This window comes from Microcaecilia unicolor, chromosome 3 (assembly GCF_901765095.1).
Source record: "Microcaecilia unicolor chromosome 3, aMicUni1.1, whole genome shotgun sequence".
NCBI classification, from domain to species: Eukaryota; Metazoa; Chordata; class Amphibia; order Gymnophiona; family Siphonopidae; genus Microcaecilia; species Microcaecilia unicolor.
In genome coordinates, this window is record NC_044033.1 from 281,282,370 (window position 1) to 281,308,975 (window position 26,606).

At 42.7% G+C, this 26,606-nt stretch overlaps 1 protein-coding gene across 3 annotated transcripts in view; it reads right to left on the minus strand.

Annotated features, from left to right (window-relative positions):
- Window positions 1–26,606, minus strand: part of SLC35F3 (solute carrier family 35 member F3) — a 416,478-nt gene that overhangs the window by 26,412 nt on the left and 363,460 nt on the right. For all 3 annotated transcript variants that reach the window (XM_030198124.1, XM_030198125.1, XM_030198126.1), the window contains one exon: window positions 6,876–7,001. In XM_030198124.1, the coding sequence (XP_030053984.1) occupies window positions 6,876–7,001 (126 nt within the window). The remainder of the gene's footprint in view (window positions 1–6,875; window positions 7,002–26,606) is intronic.

The following is a 26,606-nucleotide window of genomic DNA, read 5'->3' on the forward strand; positions in this document are numbered from 1 at the left end:
GGAGGATGAGGATGGAATAGTGGCCTTTGGATTTGGCAAGGAACAGGTCATTGCAGACTTTAGATAGTGCCGTTTCTGTTGAGTGAAGGGGGCGAAAGCCGGATTGAAGCGGAACGAGGATGGCATGAGAGGAGAGAAAATCAAGGCAACGGCTATGAACGGCACGTTCAAGTATCTTGGAGATGATATAAATATCAGAATTCTTAAATGGACAATGTGCTGTATGACTGACTGATCTTACTAAAATTTTTGTGAGGGTGTGCCTATGTTTGGCGTGGCCATGTTTTTTTTCCACATAGAAATGCAGATTGGAAGTGAATGTGACTGAGTAGTTGACTTCAAAGATTTAAGAGTCACCAACATTGGTGCTTCATTTCACCCTTTGTGCCACTTTGCCCTCTCACAATGGTTTGTGGTCTTTATGTCACTGTTAGTGCCCTTTGCCCTTGCTGCTGCCACTATGGCAGAAGCCTACACCAGCTAGATTTAATGAAGTTCGATTTAAAATGGATGGAAAATCTACAGCTGTAGTGCAAAACCGCTTCCCAATTCATTTTAGTGGGCACAAATGATCCAATTAATTCTGAGTCCAAAGATAAACCAAATGGATAACTGACCAAATCAAACCAAATCAAAATTATTTTCCCTGCACACCCCTATAAGCACAGAACATCCATATTTGCAAAGCACTGAAGAGAAAGCAAAATTTCCACTATGTTTTACAGATTTGCTCTGACAATGAAACTGGACAGCTAGATATTTTCTAACTTATATTTTTGGGCTTTTTTCTTCATCAACTGTTCTGTAATGCCATGTTTCTTTTTCTTTTTTTATATTTCCAATCTTTGATCATTCCTCAGATTCTTGATTTGTTTTGTTTTTGTTTTGCCCCCTGATCTACCTTCCTAACACTATGCTCTCACTATGAGGGCACCCCAAAGTACCATTATTCCAGAGTGTGATGAAAGAGAATTTACTGGATGTTTGATAGATGGGAAGGACCCAGTTAGTACATCCCAGGGTTTACAAGGAGAAATTATGAGGTTGTTTGGGAGAGAAGGAAGGAGAGAGGGGAGTGGGAGCTTGATAATTTGACCTAAGCTCTCTACATCTGTGTCCTATTCCAAAAGCAGATCTGAAAAGAGTGTCTGAAGGAAAAGTGAGAGTAGCATTCTGCTAATTGCAGTTTGGGTAACAGAGAAGAATCCCTAAGTGTTTCAGCTGAAGAGATATCCCAGGGAGAAGAATCCTTGGACAACTTGGATCTTACTGCACCAGCTCTTCCTGTAGCTAATCCCAAGGAGGAGGACATGGGAGGAACAGCATGGAGACAGATACACACAGCATGGAGACAGATACACAGTTTCTAGTAACCTTTAGCAGCATGGGAAACACAAATTTGGGCCTAAGTGGTGTCTCTTGCCTGTAAAGCACCAAGGGAAGGAGGCAGATCTAGCTTGAGAAAGCACCTGAAGTTGTGTGAAGACCCAGAGGCACAAAGTTATTCAGCATTCTGGCTAACAGTGTTGAAGTTTAAGGTGTGCCATGAACTCAGTAGAGGTGCTTATTTTAGAAACTCTATTTTGTTTTAGCCGTCTGAAAACTGGCACTTAGACTTCCATATTGCATGGATGTCCAAATCCGATTTTATAAAGCCAAGATATGGAATTCTTGGCTTGTCCATATGGCAAGGGGGCATGGTATGAATGTGTTTTCTATAGGACTAAGGAGGGGCCAGAACCTGGACATCCAACTACGATAGCAGAAGGGGAAGGGACATCCACGTCCAAAAAGATGGATGACTATAATTAGACCTGGAACTCGGCATGTCCAGGTTACAGAAAGTTGCAATTTTCCACTGGATAGAATTAGGGAAGTCACAGTTAAGAATTTTCCTGTTTCGGGGGGAGGGCTCACAATTAACAAAAAACAAAAACAAAAGAAAATTACAAACAGCTACAGTGAGATTTCAACCAATCCAGCTGCTGCAACTACTAGGCTATTCTTGCATATGGATGTCTATGGCCATTTTATGTGTCAACATTTTTATTGATGATTCCACCTGGAAACACATCCATTAGAGTACATACATAACAAATTATAAAGCTATCGTTCTTATGTACATTAATCTTAAGTTGCTATCATCAGTTTTTGTTTTTATAACAGTACCCTATCTTATCCCCCTCCCCCCTTACTACCTTCACTTTTGCCATGTTCACCGAAAGAAACAATAGTCAGCATGTTACATTAAACTCAAACCGTAATTCCAATAGTAACACCTTACATTATTCTGTGAGTCTATGGCCATTTTATAATATGGATGTTCTGCTGCTGCTGCGTTCCTTGTTTTGCCCTGTATATACTTTGGACATTTCAGTTTGTAAAATGGATGTTCATGCTGAACATAACCAGCACTTGGAGCTCCATCACTCATGTATTTTAGAAAATGCATGTGAAATGAATATTCATATGTGGTGTACAGACTTAGATGTTCATATTCTGAATTGGATATCTTTTCTAAAACGCTTTTCCACATTTTTGTTGTTTCTGAACTGCAACAAGTTTCAACAATAAATTTGAATCAATGTCTTGGAACAAATTACAAAGAAACTTCAGACCACTCAAAACACAGCAGCCAGGCTTATATTTGGAAAAGCACGTTTTGAAAGCGCCAAACCCCTCCGAGAAAAACTGAACTGGCTCCCAATCAAAGAGCGTATTGCTTTCAAAATCTGCACCGTGGTTCATAAAATTATCTATGGCAAAGCCCCGGGATACATAAGTACATAAGTACATAAGTAGTGCCATACTGGGAAAGACCAAAGGTCCATCTAGCCCAGCATCCTGTCACCGACAGTGGCCAATCCAGGTCAAGGGCACCTGGCACGCTCCCCAAACGTAAAAACATTCCAGACAAGTTATACCTAAAAATGCGGAATTTTTCCAAGTCCATTTAATAGCGGTCTATGGACTTGTCCTTTAGGAATCTATCTAACCCCTTTTTAAACTCAGTCAAGCTAACCGCCCGTACCACGTTCTCCGGCAACGAATTCCAGAGTCTAATTACACGTTGGGTGAAGAAAAATTTCTCCGATTCGTTTTAAATTTACCACACTGTAGCTTCAACTCATGCCCTCTAGTCCTAGTATTTTTGGATAGCGTGAACAATCGCTTCACATCCACCCGATCCATTCCACTCATTATTTTATACACTTCTATCATATCTCCCCTCAGCCGTCTCTTCTCCAAGCTGAAAAGCCCTAGCCTTCTCAGCCTCTCTTCATAGGAAAGTCGTCCCATCCCCACTATCATTTTCGTCGCCCTTCGCTGTACCTTTTCCAATTCTACTATATCTTTTTTGAGATACGGAGACCAGTACTGAACACAATACTCCAGGTGCGGTCGCACCATGGAGCGATACAACGGCATTATAACATCCGCACACCTGGACTCCATACCCTTCCTAATAACACCCAACATTCTATTCGCTTTCCTAGCCGCAGCAGCACACTGAGCAGAAGGTTTCAGCGTATCATCGACGACGACACCCAGATCCCTTTCTTGATCCGTAACTCCTAACGCGGAACCTTGCAAGACGTAGCTATAATTCGGGTTCCTCTTACCCACATGCATCACTTTGCACTTGTCAACATTGAACTTCATCTGCCACTTGCACGCCCATTCTCCCAGTCTCGCAAGGTCCTCCTGTAATCGTTCACATTCCTCCTGCGACTTGACGACCCTGAATAATTTTGTGTCATCGGCGAATTTAATTACCTCACTAGTTATTCCCATCTCTAGGTCATTTATAAATACATTAAAAAGCAACGGACCCAGCACAGACCCCTGCGGGACCCCACTAACTACCCTCCTCCACTGAGAATACTGGCCACGCAATCCTACTCTCTGCTTCCTATCTTTCAACCAGTTCTTAATCCATAATAATACCCTATAATAATACCATAATTATTATAGGGTATAGACCTGCCAACCAGAAACACAATAAGATCAGCACGAACATACCTAAATCTTCACTACCCAAGCAGCAAAGGACTCAAATACAAATCAATGTTTGCATCCAGCTTTTCCTATTTAAGCATACAACTATGGAAGGCATATCCCAAAACACAGCATGCCTAATGATCGTACTGGACAACACACAATCTTCATCCCTTCCGACCCTTCACATATACCTCACTCCATCACTATACAACCTTGTATTTGTTATCAACCGACTGGGCAAACGCCTTAACGGTACTATGTAAGCCACATTGAGCCTGCAAATAGGTGGGAAAATGTGGGATACAAATGCAACAAATAAATAAATAAAATCCCACCAACCCACCATAAAAGCCTGAATACCTGCAACACAACAAAAGGAGGAGGCCAAACCAAATAGGGAGGCCGCACACAACTGGGCTGCAGGCCAGCGGGAAGGAAAGGGTTAAAGAAAACAGGGGAGAGAAAGGGTGGGGGGGAGGGGGAAGGAAGGCTTAAAAGAGGCTGCGGGCAGCAGCCAGCCAGAGGAGCTGAGAAATTGAGCTGAAAGAGTTCAGACTTTAACACGCTGACCCACCTTAAGAAGGCCTGAATTGAACTCCTTTCTCCTTCCACAGAACTACAGGTTGTCTAAGTTTAGAATTCTCCTTTTGCATGCTTTAAATAACCTGCTTGTTCGCTTTCAGGAGTCCGTTTGCCTGCACGAGAATTTCCTGCTTCAAATTTGCCTCCGTTTATCTTCCCAAATATCGTAATGGACACACCCCAACTTCTCTCTTCCTCCCTAAGTTCCCCAATGTATCTACCATACATGAACCTTATTCTACCACAATAACACCTTGCATTTGTTCATACCGGAACTGGTGAACGCCATTACGGCACTATGTAAACCACATTGAGCCTGCAAATAGGTGGGGAAATGTGGGATACAAATGTAACAAATAATAATAATAATAACACTATCCATGTGTTTGTGAAAAACTTTCTTTTTTTAATGTACTATGCCTAGGGCCCTGAAAAGGTCAGAATTTTCAATGCCAGGACATGTGTAGCTCTCGGCACTGAAAATCTGGGTCTCAGCAGTCAACCAGAAGATAACTGGGTACCAGCCGAGACTGAAAATTGCTGCTAACTGACTAAGTACCGTAAGTGCTCCACACATGCTCCATCCCCCCTCCCTACTAACTGGAGGTGGCCAGTTAGCAGTGATATTCAGAGGCACTAATGGGTTAAGTGGTGCTGAATATCAGGTGCTGAGTTGCTCAGCAGGGTTTAGCCGGGCCATGGCTGGAGCTTCTCCTGCCTGGTTAAACCCTTTTGAATATTGGACAGTTTATCTTTACCATTTTATGTTTCAACTCTTTCCAGTTTTAAAGAAATCTTCCTAGAGTTCCTCTGCCCAATATTTCTTTTCTGTATCTCTATTTTAGTCCTTGTCCCTTTTTCTTACCTCATTGATTTTACCCATTTTTTATTCTTCTATTTTTGTCTCATCCCCTTTCTGCCAAACTCCTTCCAACATCCTACCTTCCTACCATCCCCCTTCTCTTCCTGCTACCTCTTTTCTTTCCTCTTCTTCCCCCTACCCTACATAGACTCCCCCTTACCTCTCTTATCTCAGGACCGCCCAAAGGAGGGGGGGGGGGGGGGAGGGCAAGATTCCCTAGGCCAGGCCAGCAAGGTTTTGAGGGAGCAGAAGCAATAACCCAGGTCCCAGCACACAGGAGCAGGAGATGACAGAATGAGGGAGGAGCAGACACAGGAAGGTAAGGGGGCAGTGGCCCGAGTGTGGGGAGTGGTGAGTGTGTGTGAGGGGGGGCAGCAGCCCGGGTGGGGGGGAGGATTCTGCCTCGGACCCGGCTGTATCTCTCGACAGCCCTGTCTTCCCTAATTCTCTCCCCTTTATCTTTCTATCTCCTGGCCTTTTCTCTCCAACTTCCTCTCACTTCTCTTGCTTTGTGTGCTGCCCTGAACATGGCCAGCTCTCTTCTCCCTCCTCCTCCAATCACGTGTGACCTGCTCTTCCTCCTGCTCCTCCTGATGCTACCATCAGGCCTGCACACTGTAGTTCTTCCTTTTTCCTTACACTGTCCTCATGAATGAATAATTTTGCCTCTTTCTGTCAATGCCAGTAGCTTCGTGGATGGCTTTCCTTTTTAGTCTGAGCACGCTATGACCATCTTTACGGTGTGTATGGTGTTATTACTTCATCATCCATCCAGTTGTGGGGCCTGGTACAGTCAAATTGTTCACACTGATCTGGTTAATCAGAGCCATAAAATTTCCTACAAATGGGTTTTATAGTACAACAGAAGGATCCCCTGATATCTAACCTCAGCAGTTAGCATTGCTTTAATATACTGGCTGCAGCGCTTAAAGTTATGAAACATTCAGATACTGGTAATGAATATCTGGGTGTACTTTGGCAGCTAGAAGTAATCTAAGGTCAATGAAATTTAAAACTGGTACCCAGATAATTGTCTGCTGTCCTAATTTGCCCAGAAAGTTATCTATACCAGCGCTGAATATTGGTGCAACTTGGATAACTTCAGTATATGCCCGGATATTCATTATCGGTATCTGAGTATTGGCTGGCACTCAATATCTCAGTGTAACTTAATTTTTTCTTATGTCCTAACTTGCCCAGAATATCAGCAGTACCTGGATATATTCCAGCTCCACCTTGGCTGACCACCCCAGCACTACCCAGATAGTGCTAGGATGACCAGAGATGATTTTCAATGACATTATCTGGATAATGCTGCTGAACATCTGGGTATGGACCCTAGTGAGTGGCCCTTACCTGGCTAGGAGATGTTTCTACCCAGATGAATGATACTGAATATCGAGCCTTTTCTGTCTTCCTGAATATTTACCTTATAAAGTGCAGATGTTGATGCAGATCCCACAACAAGTGCTATCCCAATGACGGAATGACTATGGAATCCATCAGCATAAGTCATCATCACTATCCCAGCAATAGCGAGTATAGCAGCTACGATCTGCTTGAGAACAAAGAAGATTTAATATTTTGAGTATTAAAGATACTTATGATGCTCATTTTCGAAGCAGATGGATATCTCAAAAAGGCCAAAAGCATGTCCATCTGCCAAAAATATCCAAATTGCGATTTTCAAAAGGCAGAATTTGGATGTTTTACACTCCAGTTTGTTCAAATAGCAAGGGGATGTGATGAGGTGTGTTTTGGGCGGGCCCATAATTAGGATGTCTTTCAGCAATAATGGAACAGAAGAATTGTTTTTATCTAGACCTCCAGTTGTCAGCTTCTCAATCAAGGCACCTTTTTGTACCCTGGAGGGATGACGGCATGACCCCTCCTTAAGCTCCCAGTGGTTACTGACCCACCTACTCCCCTAAGAAGTGTAAATGACAGTGGCTACCAGGCTCTATGACAGCTTCAGGTGTTATGGCCAGTCCTAATAGAACAGCAAGCAAGTATAAGGAGTAGCCTAGTGGTCAGTGCAGTGGACTTTGAACAAATTGGACCCAGGTGTAACTCCCACTTTAACTCTTATTTCTGTACAAAATAAGCAAGCCCTCATGGAACACAGAAATACCTACTGTACCTCAATTTAAGATACCTGCAAGCGTGATGGCTATTGTAGTGATGTACCTTTACCTTCAGTAGGTTTATATCTGTTTCTAGAGGGCTCACAATAGGAATTAAGGTGGGATTTGTATCTAGATCCCATTGTTTAACGTTCATTGCACTGACCACTAGGTTTCCACCCTGCTCTGCGGGGACATCTGTGAGGCCATTTTTGTACAAATGATGCCAGACAGATTTTTTTGTTCCTGCTTGTTTGGTGTTCATATTTTGGACATTTGATTTTCGAAAATAGCTGTTCATTTTGGACATTTTCAGTGCAAGAATGTTGTCCTCACATATTCTGCAACAGGAAGTCCTGACATTTTTTCCTTTTCGAAAATGGCTGCGAGATGAACTTTTTTTTAAATGTGGATATTATGAGCAGGATGTCCCAATTCTGACTTGAATGTTCTTTCAAAAATGTCCTTCTTACTATTTTAAATTGATAGAAGTATGACATTTCAAATATACATGCATCTTTCCTTAAATCCACCTCAAGTCCTGTTTGTTGTAAGCAAACAAATTGGTTGAAATGCTTTTATATTTAAATTATTTTTATTGATGACAAAGAAACAGTAATAACAAACCATTCTGTTTATTAAGCCACCTGCTAATGCTGACACAGCCCATTCACTTTGAATGGGCTGTGTCAGCATTGCTGCGCAGCAGCCGCTAGCAAGGCTTAGTAAACAGGGGGAAAGTGATCAACAGCAGTCATCATAATTTTCACTAATCTCACCCCTTCCCTCCTCCACCCCCACCCCAACAACAATAATCAGAAGTAAGCATACAGAGGGCCTGGACTCTCAATGCTTTTAAAACCTATCTGAAGTCAATACGCACAAAATCAACAGAATGGGAGTTTTCTTATAAAGTCATTTATGCATGTATATGCCAAAATACATGCAAATTATTCCATCCATAAAAATAGGCATGATGAGTTTGGGTGGATCGTGGGCGGTGTCCTGATTTACACATCTACTTTATAAAATATAAATTTACACCTGCACTCGAGCTGGTGTATGTGGGTTTGTTTTACTATGATTTCTGCAAGAATTGGGTTAGTACTGTAGAAAGACATGTGGAGGGGCATAATCGAACATTGCCGGCCAAATAGATCGCCGGCGATCTATGTTGGCGGCGGCACTACAGCTGGCCCAAACCGTATTATCGAAAAAGATGGCCGGCCATCTTTTTTTTTCGATAATACGGTTTAGCCCGGCCAAATGCCGTGGAGTTCGTCAGGTTTGAGATGGCCGGGTTTGTTTTTCAGCGATAATGGAAAGTTATGTCGGCCTTCTCAAACCCCGGCCAAATTCAAGGCATTTGGCCGTAGGAGGAGCCAGCATTTTTAGTGCACTGGCCCCCCTGACATGCCAGGACACCAACCAGCCACCCTAGGGGTCACTGCGATGGACTTCAGGAAAGCTCCCACGTGCATAGCTCCCTTACTTTGGGAGCTGAGACCCCCACCCCCCCCCCCCAAACCCACTACCCACAAATGTACTGCACCCACTAAAATTGCTCCAGGGACCTGCATACAGCCTCTAGGACTTATTGCTGCTGTATAACTTTGGCACACCAGTTCATACAGGAAAGGGAACTAAAACTGGCTTACAAAAATGGCCACCACCGCATGGACTACAACAGGAAACAAAACAGGGCACACTCTGACCCAGTTAGCAGGGGGGGAAAGCACCATGGGAGTAGAGCCCAGTACCCTACACCCACCACAATGCATTGCTAATGTGACTCTGCAGGGCACCTAACAGAAAAGATGTCACACTCACCCGAGAGCCACATCGCAACCAGGGAAAGGCTGTCGGAGGATACAACACATTCTGCTGTCATGGAGGTGGGCACGGCCTTTGAGGCTGGCCTACAGGCTGGCAAAAAAGGTTTTTAGTTTTATTTTTTTAGTTTGGAAGGGGATTGGTGACCACTGGGGGAGTATGGGGAGGTCATACCCCATTCCCTCCAGTGGTCATCTGGTCAGTTGGGGCACCTTTTTAGGCTTGGTCGTGAAAATAAAAGGACCAAGTAAACCCGACAAAATACTGCTTAACGTCGCTTTTTTTTTTCCATTATCGGCGAAAGCCGGCCATCTGGTAGCCACGCCCATGCCTGCCCATGTCCCGCCTTCGCTAATCTACTGACACGCCCCCTTGAACTTTCGCCGGCGAAGCGACGGGAAAGCGGCGATGCTGTCAAAAATGCCGCTTTCCATTATACCGATTTCGCCGCTTTTAAGAAATCGCTGGCCATCTCCCGATTTGTGTCAGAAGATGGCCGGCGATCACTTTCGATTATAAGCTGGATGAACTGCAAATAAGTAGCTTTTTGCCCTCACAGTCTAAGTCACTCGAAATTACCCTCATAATAGTTTGTTTAGTCTTACATTGCAGGTACAATGTAGTGGGCACCATCTTGGAAACTGTCCCTCTTACACAACTGACATTTTATATTGAAAACTGACGTGAACTTACAAGAATGGGTTAAAAGCAAAGAAAGAAAGGTGAAAAATGTTTCAAACAGAACAAGCTATGAGCAATTATTGTGCCAGTTCACTCAATGACAGCAGAAAAAAAAAGAATATATGTTTAGTTTAAAGAGAACCAGAAAAGTAGTAGAATGGATAATATATTTCATTACGTGTGGAAGTGGCCTCAATATTCATGAAAGCTTGTAACCATTTGTTAGCCTAGCAAAGACATCTTCTACCCAACCATTTTGGATCTCCCTTTGTTTGGAGCTGAGTTATACAGCTACCCAGCCTGTGGAAATTAGCTGTGAAATAAGCAGGAGCAATTCTGAACAATAAAGAACTAGGATGTAACATGACCAGAACATGGAAATGATTGTTTTCCTATAAAGTTACATATATTATTTGATGGTCTGGTGACATGGTGAGTACAGGTTGCAGTTACAATAAACCTGGACAGCCCCAGCCATTGTGCTACAAGTCCTCAATGGAACAGGTAGAGAAAAAAATGTTTGGCTCAGTGACTGTGATGGTAGACAAAGGTTGCAGCAGGACAAGACCACTAAAACATCTCAGTCTCTTCGCTACTAGATCAAAATCTCATTCTCTCAACAACTAAATAAGAGGTTTCTCACTAATAAAAGAAGTTATGCAAAGGAACCTTTCATAGAAGTAACATCTTCCAGCATGTTCTTTGAGCCCTTTGATTTGCCAATGACAATAGTGGCAGGACTGAAGTCTAGACCAAGGCTTGTCCTCGAGGGCTGAATTAGGATATCCCTAATGAATATGCATGAGAAAGATTTGCACACCCACTACATCCATTTTATTCAGGTCTCTCTTATGCATATCCTGAAAACCTGGTCTATTTGCAGTCCTTGAGGACTGAACTTGAACAACCTGGTCTAGAAGCTCTTTTAACCATGACTTGGCAAAAACAAAATGTTTACAAGAAGGTCAAATACCACTTGGACAAGGCAGGATTGATACTTGGCAGCCATATTGTGTCACAGCTCCTTACCCAGTCAGCGCCTCGACTGAGATCATGCTTCTTCCAGCGTTGCTCGCTCTGACCCCTGCCCAGCTGACTGCACTTCCGCTGCTCCTCTGCTGTTTGTGCTCCACCATTCATGTCCTTCCTTCATGCTCCCTTTCCACCCAAGATTCCTTTGACATCAGAAGCACTGCCTTCCTTATCCGGGACCCCACATGATCCTCGGGGCCTCAGCTACTGCTCAGGTGTGCTGCTTCTAGCTTTTGCTCTTCTAGCATTCCTGTGCCTGCTTTGTGACCACTGCCTGGACCCGACTCTACTCTGCATACTGCCTGCCTGGACCTGACTCTACTCTGCGTGCTGCCTGCCTTGTGACCACTGCTGGCCCCGACTCTACTCTGCATACTGCCTGCCTTACTACTACTACTTGACATTTCTAAAGCGCTACTAAGGTTACGCAGCGCTGTACAATTTAACATAGAAAGACAGTCCCTGCTCAAAGGAGCTTACAATCTAAAGGACAAATGTACAGTCAGTCAAATAGGGGCAGTCTAGATTTCCTGAAAGGTATAAAGGTTAGGTGCCGAAAGCAACATTGAAGAGGTGGGCTTTGAGCAAGGATTTGAAGATGGGTAGAGAGGGGGCTTGGCGTAAGGGCTCAGGAAGTTTATTCCAAGCATAGGGTGAGGCGAGGCAGAATGAGCGGAGCCTGGAGTTGGCGGTGGTGGAGAAGGGAACTGAGAGGAGGGATTTGTCCTGTGAGCGGCGGTTACGGGCGGGAACATAAGGGGAAATGAGGGTAGAGAGGTAATGAGGGGCTGCAGACTGAGTGCATTTGTAGGTAAGAAGGAGAAGCTTGAACTGTATGCGGTATCTGATTGGAAGCCAGTGAAGTGACCTGAGAAGAGGGGTGATATGAGTATATTGGTTCAGGCGGAATATAAGACGTGCAGCAGAGTTCTGAACAGATTGAAGGGGGGATAGACGGCTAAGTGGGAGGCCAGTAAGGAGTAGGTTGCAGTAGTCAAGGCGAGAGGTAATGAGAGCGTGGACGAGAGTATGGGTGGTATGCTCAGAGAGGAAAGGGCGAATTTTGCTGATGTTAAAGAGAAAGAAGCGACAGGTCTTGGCTATCTGCTGGATATGTGCAGAGAAGGAGAGGGAGGAGTCGAAGATGACTCCGAGGTTGCGGGCAGATGAAACGGGGAGGATGAGGGTGCCATCAACTGAGATAGAGAGTGGAGGAAGAGGAGAAGTGGGTTTTGGTGGAAAGACGATAAGCTCGGTCTTGGACATGTTCAGTTTCAGGTGGCGGTTGGACATCCATGCAGCAATGTCGGATAAGCAGGCCGATACCTTGACCTGGGTCTCCGCGGTGATGTCTGGTGTGGAGAGATATAGCTGGGTGTCATCAGCATAAAGATGATACTGGAAACCATGAGATGAGATCAGTGAGCTCAGGGAAGAGGTGTAGATTGAAAAAAGAAGGGGTCCAAGGACAGATCCCTGGGGAACTCCAACAGAGAGCAGGATGGGGGTGGAGGAAGATCCATGAGAGTGTACTTTGAAGGTGCGGTGGGAGAGATAGGAGGAGAACCAGGAGAGGACAGAACCCTGGAACCCAAATGAGGACAGTGTGGCAAGAAGTAAATCATGATTGACAGTATCAAAAGCAGCGGATAGATCAAGGAGGATGAGGATGGAGTAGTGGCCTCTGGATTTGGCAAGGAACAGGTCATTACAGACTTTAGAGAGTGCCGTTTCTGTCGAGTGTAGAGGGCGAAAACCGGATTGAAGCGGATCGAGGATGGCATGAGAGGAGAGAAAATCAAGGCAGCGGCTGTGAACAGCACGCTCAAGTATTTTGGAGAGGAAGGGTAGGAGGGAGATGGGGCGGTAGTTGGAGGGACTGGTAGGGTCAAGTGATGTTTTTTTGAGGAGAGGTGTGACTACGGCGTGCCTTGTGAACACTTCCCTGACCTGACACTGTTCTACGTGCTGCCTGCATTGTGACCACTGCCTGGACCCGACACTGTTCGGTTCACTGCCTGCCTTGTGACTGCCTAGACCCAACACTGCTCTGCTTGCTACCTACCTTGTGACCACTGCTTGGACACGTCACTGCTCTGCCTGCTGCCTGCCTGGACCTAATACCTGCCCAGTGCACCATCTGCCTTGCCTTCCCAGTTTCTCTTTTGCTCCTGAGCTGCTTTCAAGTCCGGCTGGCCGCTCAAACCTGAGGGCTCAACTCTCAGGGGAAAGTGGTTGAATTAGGTGAAGAATGGCCTGGAGGTCTGATTGTTACCTCAGTTGAGGGCTGCATAAGGACTCACAATCTTCTCCCTGATTTTATTACTTTAAAAGGAGTGAAGCCTGTGAAAACTGGGATTACTTTAACCAGTGGGATTTGAATTAGAGACTTAAGTATATGTATTGTTAAATAACTTCTGGTTTTTAAAAGAGAAAGAATGTAATCAGATTTATTATTTCTAACTAATATTGGACAATAAGTATGTTTTTCAATGAAATGATTTGACTATACACCGTATATGCCTTGAAGAAGCCAACCAGATGATCAATGTGGAATAATGAATTAGACGAGTAGTATCTGGGGATAATCAGGTTAATACCACGGTTTTTTTTGTTTACTGTTTAATTGATCTCCTTATCTTGTTTCACTCTCCCTATTTAGTGGACGAGAATAGAATTACCTGACTGAAATAATTCCTACATATTACTTTCTCTGTATTTCCAGCAAGTTGTTTTATCGCTTGTAAAAATTTTAATGGTTATAAATAAAAAAGTTTAAAAAACCCCAATCTTCTCCCTGATTCTAGGGCATGACAATTTGTGACTAAGCAACCCTCTCCATGGTCCAATCTGTTCACTCCATATGGGTAAAGTACTAGAAAAGGTACTCTAGAACAGAATTATGGTTAAGAAAGAAGTGGGGAAGGCCAATTTAAAATGACAATCACCTGACCAAATGCACATAATATAGATATTGTCACCTGTCACCAGCAGCGTACGCTGCTAGGAACAAATAGAAGAAACAATTGAAATATTGATAGATAATATCATTGTTCATGTCCAAGTCTGCAAAGATGTCCATATCTCCTGAGCTATGCCACAAGCTGATGAGTGTTGGATTGATCACCAAGTCATCTGTCATGTCCTTCAAATTGGTTCCTAAATAAAGGCTACACAGCAGTGGAAAAACAGATGAAAAATGAATGTTGAGAGACTCAAAGACTCAAGTATGTGAGACCTCTTTTCTAAATATTTTAAAGAAAAGCAGGCATATTTAGACCAAGAATGGCAAGAGAATGTTAGTAATTCTTGGGATGCCTTCATTATTATTAGTGTCCATGAACAGACACTTGGATTCTTTATCAGGAAACACCAAGACTATTTTGAGCATGACCAACTAACTACATGTGCAAAGTTTTGTGTGTTTGGCAGAATTAATAAACAAGCAATGAGCAAAAATTCTACATTTATTACTAACAAGCCAAGGTAAAAATTCAAAGTAGGATCCATGTTATAAAGAACAGATGATAGGAAGACAAGATGAAGGGCAGTCAACATTCTGTCAGTATACATGATCTCTCTATTTTTTTATTGCAGCTAAACAACGATCAATTCTTTTGAAATTTAATTGTTGAGGTGATCTGATCAAGAAAAGGGAAGCTATCAATCATCGGAGAAACAATTCTAAGACCTTCTCAATCAAGATGCCATTAATGAGAGATCTCAAGTCACAAATGAACTCAGAATCCCCCAAACTTTGATGAGGTGAGGACAATCACTAAGCAGGTGAAGAACAACAAGTTACATGGAGCTGAGGCAACTGATGCTGAAATTTTCAAAGAAAGGGAAGAAAAACTCACATCAAAGTTTCATGCCCTTATCTTCAATAGCTGGAATAATGAAGAAATCCCAGATGACCCCAGGAATGTCATGATTGACAAATCTTCAAGAAAGGAAACAAGTCTGATTTTGATATTTACTTGTTGATCATTGCAGGAAGGATCTTGCAAAAACCTTCTTGAACTGCCTACCTTTACATGCTGAAGAACTCCTCCTGGAAACCCAGTATGTGTTTAGGCCATCAAAGCACAACTAATCCGCCGCTGCAGAAGAAATGTCAAGAATGTAAACCTCTTGGCTGATTTGACCTCACAAAAGCTTTTAACTCTGTCAAACAAGAATCACTGAAAAGAATAATTCTTATATAAGATACCCAACAAAATTTGACCTCATTCTTTGCTACCTCCATGACAGTGGCTAGACCTCAAGAATGGAACAAGTTACCTTTATCTTTGAAATTTCAGCAGAGTATTACATGTTTTAAAAGGATGTTGAAGAATTATCTGTTGGACCATCTTATTGATCTGTAATGCTTTTTGGTATTGATGCTGCTGCATTTAGTGCTGAACTGATTCTGTAGTGTGTCCATGTGTAGTTGGTATGTTTCTATTTGTAGATTACGTATGTTGGGTTGTTATCTGCCTTGGATAAAGGAGGGCTATAAATAAATAAACATAATTTCTGGTGACATTGTCATTCTTAAATTTTAACAATGTTCTCTCTGAGCTGCATGAAGGACTTACCAGATTACTTTCGGGTGCTCATTAGTGTTCCCGTCTCCTCAGAATGTATATTTTTAAAGTTGGTTACATTTTTTGCATATCACCCTATGGAACAATGGAACAATCTCTCATCTGAAGTAAGAAAAAGTGCTCACTATGTACATTTCTGACACTTTCAGGGGCATTTTCGAAACAGAAGGGCGCCCATCTTCCGACACAAATCGGGAGATGGGCGTCCTTCTTTCAGGGTCACCCAAATCGGCATAATCGAAAGCCGATTTTGGGTGCCCTCAACTGTCGTCTGTCACGGGGATGACCAAAGTTCACGGGGGCATGTCGGAGGCATAGCAAAGATGGGACTTGGGGCATCCTTAAGAGATGGGTGTCCTCGGCCGATAATGGAAAAAGATGGGTGTCTCTGATGAGCATCTGGTCGACTTTACTTGGTCCATTTTATTTCATGACCAAGCCTCAAAAAGGTGCCCAAAGATGACCACTAGAGGGAATCGGGGATGACTTCACCTTACTCCCCCAGTGGCATGTATTATGGATCTGCAGCGTGGAGGGTAGCTTCAGCTGGTATGAGACAGGTCTAACGTTGCAGAAAATGGGATATGGCCCAATAAAATGAGGAGCAAACGTGGAAGATTGAAGCTTAAGTCGAAGGTTCTAGGTGGATAACCAGACCAGATCCCCAGGCTGGAACTGGGGAGCAGGAAGCCTCTTCTTATCTGCCTGCTTCTTATATTTTTCCACAGCCTGAAACAAGAGTTCCCACGTTTTTCTCCATTGACTAGCAAGGGATGCAGCTGTAGCCTTAATGGCGAGTACTGTGGAAGTTTGAGGTATGGGTACTGGAACTCTGAGATGCCACCCAAAGACAATTTGGAATGGTATGAGGCTGGAGGCTTCACTCACAAGGTTGTTGTAGCTGAATTCGGACCATAGTAACAGCTGGGACCAATCAGGGGAAGAGGGTATTTGTTTTTGCAGTGATGGTATTCAACCCCTGTAGTTGTCAACCCCTGTAGTCAATACAGGTGCATAGAATAGCATCCTTTATCTCCACAAAGAAGAAGCTGACCCCTGCCAGGAAGGTAGAAGGATGGATAAAGCCTCTCCGCAGGTTTTCCATGATGTAATCTGACATTGCCTGGGTCTCAGGTACCGAAAGTGGGTAAACTCTTCCCTGAGGTGGTATCTTCCCTGGTAGAAGATCCATGGGACAGCCATACTCCCGGTCTTGGCTTGTTTTTTTAGAGGCAGAGGCTAAGGCAATGGCGAATGTCACAGAATCCACACAATGTTGGTGACAGTCATTATTCCATGTGATTATTTCTCCACTCTCCCAGTCTATTATTGGGCATGCTTCTGTAGCCAGACTAAGCCCAAGATGATTGGATTTATGGATGTCTGAAGGACTTAAAACGTGATAGCCTCTCTATGGAGGGCCCCTATTTTCAGACACAGGGGTACAGTTCTGGCCTTAAGGTGGCCCTTAATGCTACCATAAATGGAAGAGACTGGGATGGTTTTGATTAAGTCCTGAGTGGGAATTTTATAATGTCAGACAAGGGCTTCGTTTATGAAAGTCCTTCCTGCTCCACAGTCAATGAAGGCTTATGTGAATTTTATTTCTTTCATCTAGGACTAGGAAGGCTGGAACCAAGAACTATGGGGAATCCTTATAGATGGCCCTAGTGCTGTTTCCCGACTTATTTGGGCATTTAAGGGTGAAGTGTCTTTCTCACCTCAGTAGAGACACAAATTCTGGATCCAACATCTCTGCTTCTCCTGCTCAGAAATAGAGAAATGGTCTACTTGCATGGGTTCCCCAGAGTCAGGAGGCGAGGCCTCTTTAATTGGAGGATGTATGGGGTGCTGGATACTGGGTGCCAAAGGGCCATCCTGTGAGTAGTCTGTCATGCCCAGCTCATTCCTGGAACTAGATATCAATCCAGCTACAGAGGCAGTCCCAACCTACCAGCTCGTCCTAAATTTGAAGTGCCAACCCCTACCAAAAAAAACACTACTAGACTCTCATTGTTCCAATGAAGCTTGGAAACTAAGGTAGAAGACTGGATTACGTAGTTGCCAAGAGTTTGTGACCACTGCCCCAACCTGAGTTCACAGATGGCAGAGGTAGCCTTCCCATGTTCCTTCAACACTCTCCTGAATTGCTCAAGAAAGTAGTTGAGGTTATTGAGCACTGGATTATTCCACTTCCAAAGCACAGAGGACCATGCAAGGGCTTCATTGGACAGCAGGGAAATAATATAAGCCACACAGGCCCTATTAGTATTATTATTTATTACATTTGTACCCCGCGCTTTCCCACATACAGCAGGCTCAGTGCAGCTTACATTGTAAAAGAAAGCATCTTACATGGTAGAAAATAAAGCAAAACAAGAAAATGTAGGAAGAGTATTATAAACTGTGATGATCATAACTACTTACATAGGGAAAAAGCATTACAAAGGATATGTGAAAAGAATATTAAGAACTGAGAAAAAACACAGTGGCAACAGCGCCCAGGAATATATGAGTGGAATACGGAAAGGTAGACAAGGATAGGATAGGTAAAAGGGAAGGAGATTAGGAGGGAAATGGTAAAAGGATGGAGGGGAGAAGATAAGGGATTGAGTATAAGGGGATTTAAGAATAAGGTCAAATGTGTCATTGGGGTCAAAGTTAGTGTCGACGTCGTAGCAGGAGTATCGTAGGTGGGCTGGTAGAATTAAGTTGGTCCATTAGGGTAAGCTTGCTGAAGAAAAGTCCCTTGTTTGAAGTTCAAATATTATCAAGCATTCATTGATGAACCCTCTACAAGTCTCAGGGTTCCCATGGTATCTAGGAGGAGTCATCAGGCAGATGCCTGACGAAGCATAGGTGGCAGCCATGACTGCCAATGGCATAGTTGGATCAGGAGCTGAAGAAGTTGAGACTTGAGAGGATGCTGACATATGTAGATGGTCCATGCAAGAGGTAAGTTCCTGGACTGAACTAGACAGCTGCTGAAGCTGAAGAGCCAATTGCTGAAACAACTGCAGAGTGGGTGACTCGCCTGAGCTCATTTGCAATCTGTCACAACTTGGGGTAAGTGAGCCCTTGGGTCACAGTCAGGTTTACACTGCCTACCTAACCCAAAGGCTAGGTGGGCCCTGACTAGTGGCAGGCGAGTCATGTCCTGGCAAAGACTAGACCAGAGAATGGCTCTTAAAAGAGCCCTTAGGAAGCACCCTGACAAGTCAGGGCATAGAGTGGCTCTTAAGAAAGCCTTTTGGGACTGGCTCACCAAAGCCGTTCAGGGAGTAGCTGAAACATGAATACCAGGAGATCCGAAGACCTTAGGGCCACGGACACCTTGGAGGCCCGAGGACTGGACTGCCAGGTAGGGAACGAACACTGGAACAAGGATGGAGACAAGTATTGGAACAAGGCTGGAAAGAAGACTGGAACAAGGCTGGAGACAAAGACTGGAAAATGGCAGGAATGAAGACTGGAACAAGTCTGGAGATGAGGACTAGAACAAGGCTGGAATTCCACTAAACAAGGAAGTTGACCCATTGCAAAAGACAATGGTTGGGAGTTGAGAACTTCCTTATATATCCCCCAGACCGGAAGAGATGTCCTCTGCAGGCATCCAGGTGTCCCTGCAGCTGGCCCTTCAGAAGTCAGCATTCCGCATGCGCACCTAAGGGAGCTGGTGCTGGCACCAGAACCTACCATGTGGGAATGGCCTGCCCTATCGGCCGGGAACCCTGGCAAAATGGAAGCAGCAGTGTAGGCAGTCCACTGCAACCCAGAAGAGGGCCGGGGTCCAGGGAGACACGGCAGAGTCCAGACCCAAAGCCCCCGGAGATGAGTTGGGGCATGGGGCATGGCTGTGGCCATGACACATATCTATCATATCTTATCTGTGGGCCTGCAAGCTGATTTTCAAAGGAGATTTCTGTTTGAAAATCAGTGGTCTGCAGGGGCCAAAGGTATGAATCTGCAGAGTATGTAGATGCAATCTCCATATTAGGAAGTATGCATGAGAAGTTTAAAAAAACTGCATTTACATTTCTGAGCTGGCTATGATTCTGTCTCAACCAACATCTCTTTTCCACTCAGAGGGGCAATTTTATAAAGGGGTTTTCTCCATTCATATACTCTTACACAATATCTCAGAAAATTTCTCCCTAAACTATCCAAATGTGAATTACAAGTCACAGTACGAAGACAATAGAGGGGGCAATTTTTAAACCCTGTGGGGTGCTTGCAAGTCTGTGAGTACTTTGTACCCAAGGACCTGTAGACAGAGACGCCCCCACACAGATTTTGAATGAAATGGCGCCTATGTGAATTGGCCTTCAGCCTCACACTGGCATCTATTTTACAAAAGATCTGCTCTCCCTGAGGACAAAACCTGGCAATGCTTCTGACTGCAGACACATTTTCAAAGAGAAATTCCCTTTCAAAATTCAGGGCCAGCTGGCACCATGGATATATTAGTCCCCTCACATTTTACACCTTCTTTATTGCAGGTACAAAGTTCTGTACATAAATGACAATAGAGATTTCAACTCCTCCTCTTTCTACCTATAGTTCTGCCTTTTATCCTGCTCTTTTATGGCCCAGGGAAAGGCACAGGTACTTTTACTCAAGAGGGACCTATTTTCAGCCTGGGGTTTGAGCAGGGCTCAATCCTCATTTATCTATGTAAAATTTTTTAAAATTTGTCTTCCATTTATACAAAAAAATAAAGGTAGATCTAGCACATTGCGTACCTATTTATGAATGATGATAAAGCGAACTCACAGTAGGTGAGCTGAAGCTTAAAGGACGGCCATAGCCTGTGTTTTTCCTATGATATATTGTAGAAGGTGTCTGCTTACAGAAAGGTGTTGAACAAACCTTGCTGGAACAGCTGCATACAGGCAGAGGGGTTCTAGTCATATCCAGAGCCTTAGCCTGTATAGACATTCACAATGATTTGAATATAAAAAGAATTAGAAAGTACCTGCTTAATATCCATTTTTAACCATCAGGCTTCCTTTCTAAAGTAATCTTTCATTCAAGTCTTACAAACATTTGTTTTGTTCTACACTTTTGTCCCCCCCCCCCCCCCCCCCCCCCCCAGCATTAGGTTCACATCAGCATGGCCTGATTTGCCTTTATTTCCCAACTTGATACAATGATCAATATTTAGAATAATGAGCTCACAGTACCATCTGAGGTTCTTAAGTGCAGAACTAAAGTGGTATCTCTCCAGCTACTGAAAATGACAGGATGGAGACTAATAAGGAAACAATGAATGGACTTGGAAAAATCTATTGTAGTAAGCACTCTGCACATCTATGCACTGCAGGAAGTTTAACATCTGAGCTCCTGTTCAGATACTTGTAGCAGTGCAGAACTTCATGGCAAGTCTCCTTCATACCGGTCAACTTCTCAAGCATTTTAAATAGGGGATGTTCTCTTTTTGGTAATGGCAGCGGTGGTAGGTGGAAATAGAACAATTTCATGGAAGCCACCAGCACAGAGAGGACTGCAACCTCTTAAAGCCCTAGACTTTGTTTTTCAATCACTAGGAAGAAATCTATACTTCTTGAGAATTCTGTTAGCTTATCCACAGTTATAGTTCAGAGTTAGATTGCTTAACAGCATGGCCACAGTATTCAACTCTACATTAATCAGAAAGAAGGTCTTGCTGTTTTAATGAAGGGTGGTCAATCAAATTCTAATAAACCTTAAACTTTATGTGCTCAGAGAAATGCCTTTTATGCATAAATGTGCTTGCTACTATTTTTCATTCTGTGTGCCTGCTCAATTTATGTAGGTCCCCCAAAATTGTAACTTTAAATATGCATACAGTAGGCAAGAATACAACAAACCATATGTATGCTATGTGGCATAAGCATTTTCTGTGTCTACCGAAATCATTTAAAGACAAGGACTCTTTTTGTGTTAAAGTACTCAACATTTATTCAATCTGATTATTTTTTAAATCTTAGAGCAAGGCAAAAAGCCTACAGCTCAAGGGTGCTTAGTACATAAGTACATTAAGTACATAAGTATTGCTATATTGGGATAGACCGAAGGTCCATCAAGCCCAGCATCCTGTTTCCAACAGCGGCCAATCCAGGTCACAAGTACTTGGCAAGATCCCAACAGTACAATACATTTTATGCTGTTTATCCTAGAAATAAGCAGTGGATGTTCCCCAAGTCCGTTTTAATAATGGTCTACATTATTTAGGAAGACATCCAAACCTTTTTAAACCTCACTAAGCTAACTGCTTTTACTATATTCTCCGGCAATGAATTCCAGAGTTTAATTACACATTGAGTGAAGAAATATTTTCTCCACTTCGTTTTAAATGTACTACTTTGTAGCTTCATTGCGTGCCCCCTAGTTCTAGTATTTTTAGAAAGAGTAAACAAGCGATTCATGTCTACCCATTATTACTCATTATTTTATATACCTCTATCATATTATTATTATTATTATTTGTAGCATTTGTATCCCACATTTTCCCACCTATTTGCAGGCTCAATGTGGCTTACATTTGCCGTAATGGCGAATGCCATTTCCGGGTAACTGAGCTACATATGGTATTACATTAAAGGTGCATATATACAAGGTGACATACATGGAGCATAACATATATGAAGCAGATCATGGTATATATATACTTCGTGTACATATATATAAGGTAAAGAAGAATAGATAATGGTATTGTATGAGGTTCCTGAACAATAGGTTGGCTTGTAACATACATTAGGTCATTGTAAATAGATCTTATTCAGTTTAATGTTTAGGGTGGTATTGCTTAATTGTTAATATCAGGAAGGTTAGTCTTCTGTGTGATAAGAGATCGGTTTTGTATAGATCGTGTATAGTGTTATTATTTATTATCTAAGATGGATGTTTGTGGTAAGCCTTCTTGAAAAGATCTGTTTTCAGTAGCCTTCGGTCTTGTGTTGTTTTTATGGCCTTCGGCAGTGCGTTCCATAACTGCATGCAGATGTATGAGAAACTGGTCGCGTATGTGGATTTGTACTTTAGTCCTTTACAATTAGGATAATGGAGATTGAGGAATGTGCGTGATGATCTTTTTGCATTCCTGATAGGTAGGTCTATTAGGTCTGACATATAGGTTGGAGCGTCTCCATGAATGATTTTGTGGACCAGGGTGCATACTTTGAACTCAATTCTTTCTTTTAGTGGGAGCCAGTGTAGTTTTTCTCTTAGGGGCCTGGCGCTTTCATATTTCGCTTTTCCAAATATGAGTCTGGCTGCTGTGTTCTGAGCAGTTTGAAGCTTCTTAATGATTTGTTCTTTACATCCGGCATAAATGGCATTGCAGTAGTCTAGATGACTTAATACCATTGATTGTACTAGGCTGCGGAATACTTCCCTTGGGAAGAAAGGTTTGATTCTTTTAAGTTTCCACATTGAGAAGAACATTTTCTTTCCTGTATTTTTCGCATGATCTTCGAATGTGAGATTTCGGTCAATTGTGACTCCCAGAATTTTCAGGCTGTCTGATATCGGAAGAGTGTAATCCGTGGTATTTATGGTATTGGGTTTGTTAGTGTTATATTGTGAGGACAGGATGAGACATTGTGTTTTTTCAGCGTTTAGCTTTAGTTGAAATGCGTCTGCCCATGAGTTCATTATTTGGAGGCTGTGTGTGATTTCATTTGTGATTTCGGTTATGTCTTGTTTGAATGGGATGTATATCGTGACATCATCTGCATAGATGTATGGGTTGAGTCCTTGGTTGGCTAGCGATTTGGCTAAAGGTGTCATCATTAAATTAAAAAGGGTTGGTGAGAGCGGTGATCCTTGTGGTACTCCACATTCTGGTTTCCATGGTGTTGATGTTTTTGAGTTTGAGGTCACTTGATAAGTTCTTGCAGCCAAGAAGCCATTAAACCGTCTTAGTACGTTTCCTCCGATCCCAAAGTAGTCTAGGATATTCAAGAGTATTTGGTGGCTGACCATGTCGAATGCGCTGGACATGTCGAATTGTAGGAGTAGCACGTTGCAATTAGTTGTTTAAATTTGGTAACGAGAGTGGTTAACACTGTTTCAGTGCTATGGTTGGATCGAAATCCTAATTGTGATTCATGTAGTATTGTGAATTTGTTTAGGTAGTTGGTGAGTTGTTTGGTTACCATGCTTTCCATTAATTTAACATCAGGGGAATGGATGCGACTGGTCGGTAGTTGGATGTGTCATTTAGTTTTTTCTTTAAGTCTTTGGGTATAGGTGTCAGTAGTATATTTCCTTTGTCCTTGGGAAAAGTCCATGTTGTAGCATGTAGTTCAGGTGCGACGTAAGGTCTGCTATGAAGCGCTTGGGGGTGACCCTTATTAGGTTACTGGGGCAGATGTCCAATTTGGAGTGGGTTTTGGAGAATTTGTTGAGAGCTTGAGTTATGATTTTTTTGGTTAGCAGGTCGAAGTCATTCCAGGTTTGATCTGCTGGGTATTCATCGGGAGTAGGGTCTAGGCAGTCCATAAATTTTTCGTGATCAGTGGTGTTGAGTGGTAATGTGGATCGAAGTTTTATAATTTTCTCATTAAAGTATTTGGCAAGTTGATCTGCTGATAGGGTGTCTGTGCTGGCTGTGGTAACCGGTGTGGTGTCTATATATCTCCCCTCAGCAATCTTTTCTCCAAGCTGAAGAGCCCTAACCGCTTTAGCCTTTCCTCATAGGGAAGTCGTCCCATCCCCATTATCATTTTCATCACCCTTCTCTGTACCTTTTCTAATTCCACTATATATTTTTTGAGATGCTGTGACCAGAATTGCACAAAATATTCGAGGTGTGGTCGCACCACGGAGCGATACAAAGGCATTATAATGTCCTCATTTTTGTTTTCTATTCCTTTCCTATTAATACCTAACATTCTATTTGCTTTCTTAGCCGCCACCGCACACTGAGCAGAGGGTTTCAACAATGATGCCTACAATGAAGTATCTTTAAAGAACATTGATAAACAGGGAAGTTAGGGCCTCCTGACAGAGAAGTAGGAGGGAGAGAGAACTCCATTTAATACAAGTGCCCACTCTCAGATCCTATTTCCTATCTATTAAATGGAGTTCTCCCTCCCTCCTACTTCTTTTTCCACTCTCTTTCATTCTCTATTTCCTAGACTATAAATTAAATTTTTTTGTAAATCATCCTGAAGGCCTTGCCATAGAGCACTATATCAAAGAAACTTGAAGGAAAGAGCTGACAGATTCCAAATTCTCCCTGTCAACAGCTAAGCAGGTTGTAACTACTAACAAAAAACATGTTTTTAAGATGGGAGCGTTACAATATATTACACTGAATAAAGAGGTAGATTTAATAAGTATCTTAGAGACCTGGTGGAAATAGCATAACCAGTGGGGCACTGTTATACCAGAGAACAATTTATATTCCAATGATATGATATAATGGTGGAAGGGTGGTGCTATATTTAACATATAAAGAGGGCATCAAGTCAGATAGGATAGAAGGATTGGTAGACTTACTGGAGTTCCCTCACTCCATGAATAACCTCTGCTACCTCCAGACTCTAACACTGAGTTCCCCCTTTTTCAAAAAACATTAGATTAAAATCCATCCTTGAGAGATCATTCCCGTTCCAAGGGGCTCGTCACCGGAATGCCCTTTCTCTGTCTCTGAAAACACAACCGATGTATATGGGTTTTTGGAAGATGCTGAAGAATGTTTTTTTTTGTTTTAAATAATATGTAAACCATTCTGTTTTGCCAAAGCAATAAGTAATGGTATAGTAAATAAATAAACGATAAATGACCTACCTATATGATAAATAACCCCATACTAGAAATACTTCAGATCATACTGTAACCCTCATATGAGGTCTTCTTTTCTGTAAAATGCCATAAATCCTACCAGGAACAACGGGCAGTATATAAGAATAGAACAGAATAGAAGTTTTGCAGGAAACAACATGCACTATGGAATCTTTAAGGATAGAAATTCCATATATGTAGGGGAAGAAAAAAAAACAGTGGGGGTATATTACTGTCTGCCTGGCCAGAATGAACAGACACATGATGAAATGCTAACAGAAATTAGGAATGTTAATATATTTGGAGAGACAATACTAACAGGTGATTTTAATTACCCCAATATTAACTAAGTAAGGGCTCTATTTACAAAAGCGTGCTAGTATTTGTAGAGCGCTAACCATGTAGATGCCCATAATATTTCTATGGGCGTCTATACGGTTAGCATACGCTAAAAACGTTAGCGTGCCTTTGTAAATAGGTCCCACAATATCATATCAGGACAATATGGGAGGTAAAGTTTCTAGATGAAATAACTGCTTCATGGAGCAGCTGGTTCACTAACTGAAAAAAGGGGAGCTATCTTAGACCTAGTCCTTATGAAATGCAGGATTTAGTATTAGGGCTACTTGGCAATAGAGATCATATTGTGATCAAATTTTATTTAATAACGCAAGGGAGCACACAAAGGTCATTTACTGTGCTTGTATTAACCTTTCAAAAGGGAGACTGTGATAAAATGAGGAAAGTGATTTAAAAAAATCTAAAAGGAGCAGCTGCAAAAGTTCAGAGTTCACATCAGGAAAGGATGTTGTTAAAAAATGCCATCTTGGAAGTGCAGACCAGATGTATTCCACATATTAAAAGAGGAAGGATGAAGGGCATTCAAATTCTGGCATGATTAAAAAGATGTGAGCCTTTTATAGAATAGCATTTAGATGACTCCCATGCCCAACTCTGGGCGCTGGCCTTATGCCAGCTGAAACCTGGTGTTTATCCTGGCACACATGCTGAGAATGGATCCCCCATATTCTATAATACTGTGCCAACTTTTCAGAACACCCAAGATCCTCCCATGCCCTTCCCATGGCTACATCCCTTTTTAAGTTGTGTGGTTATGAGATTTGGGTG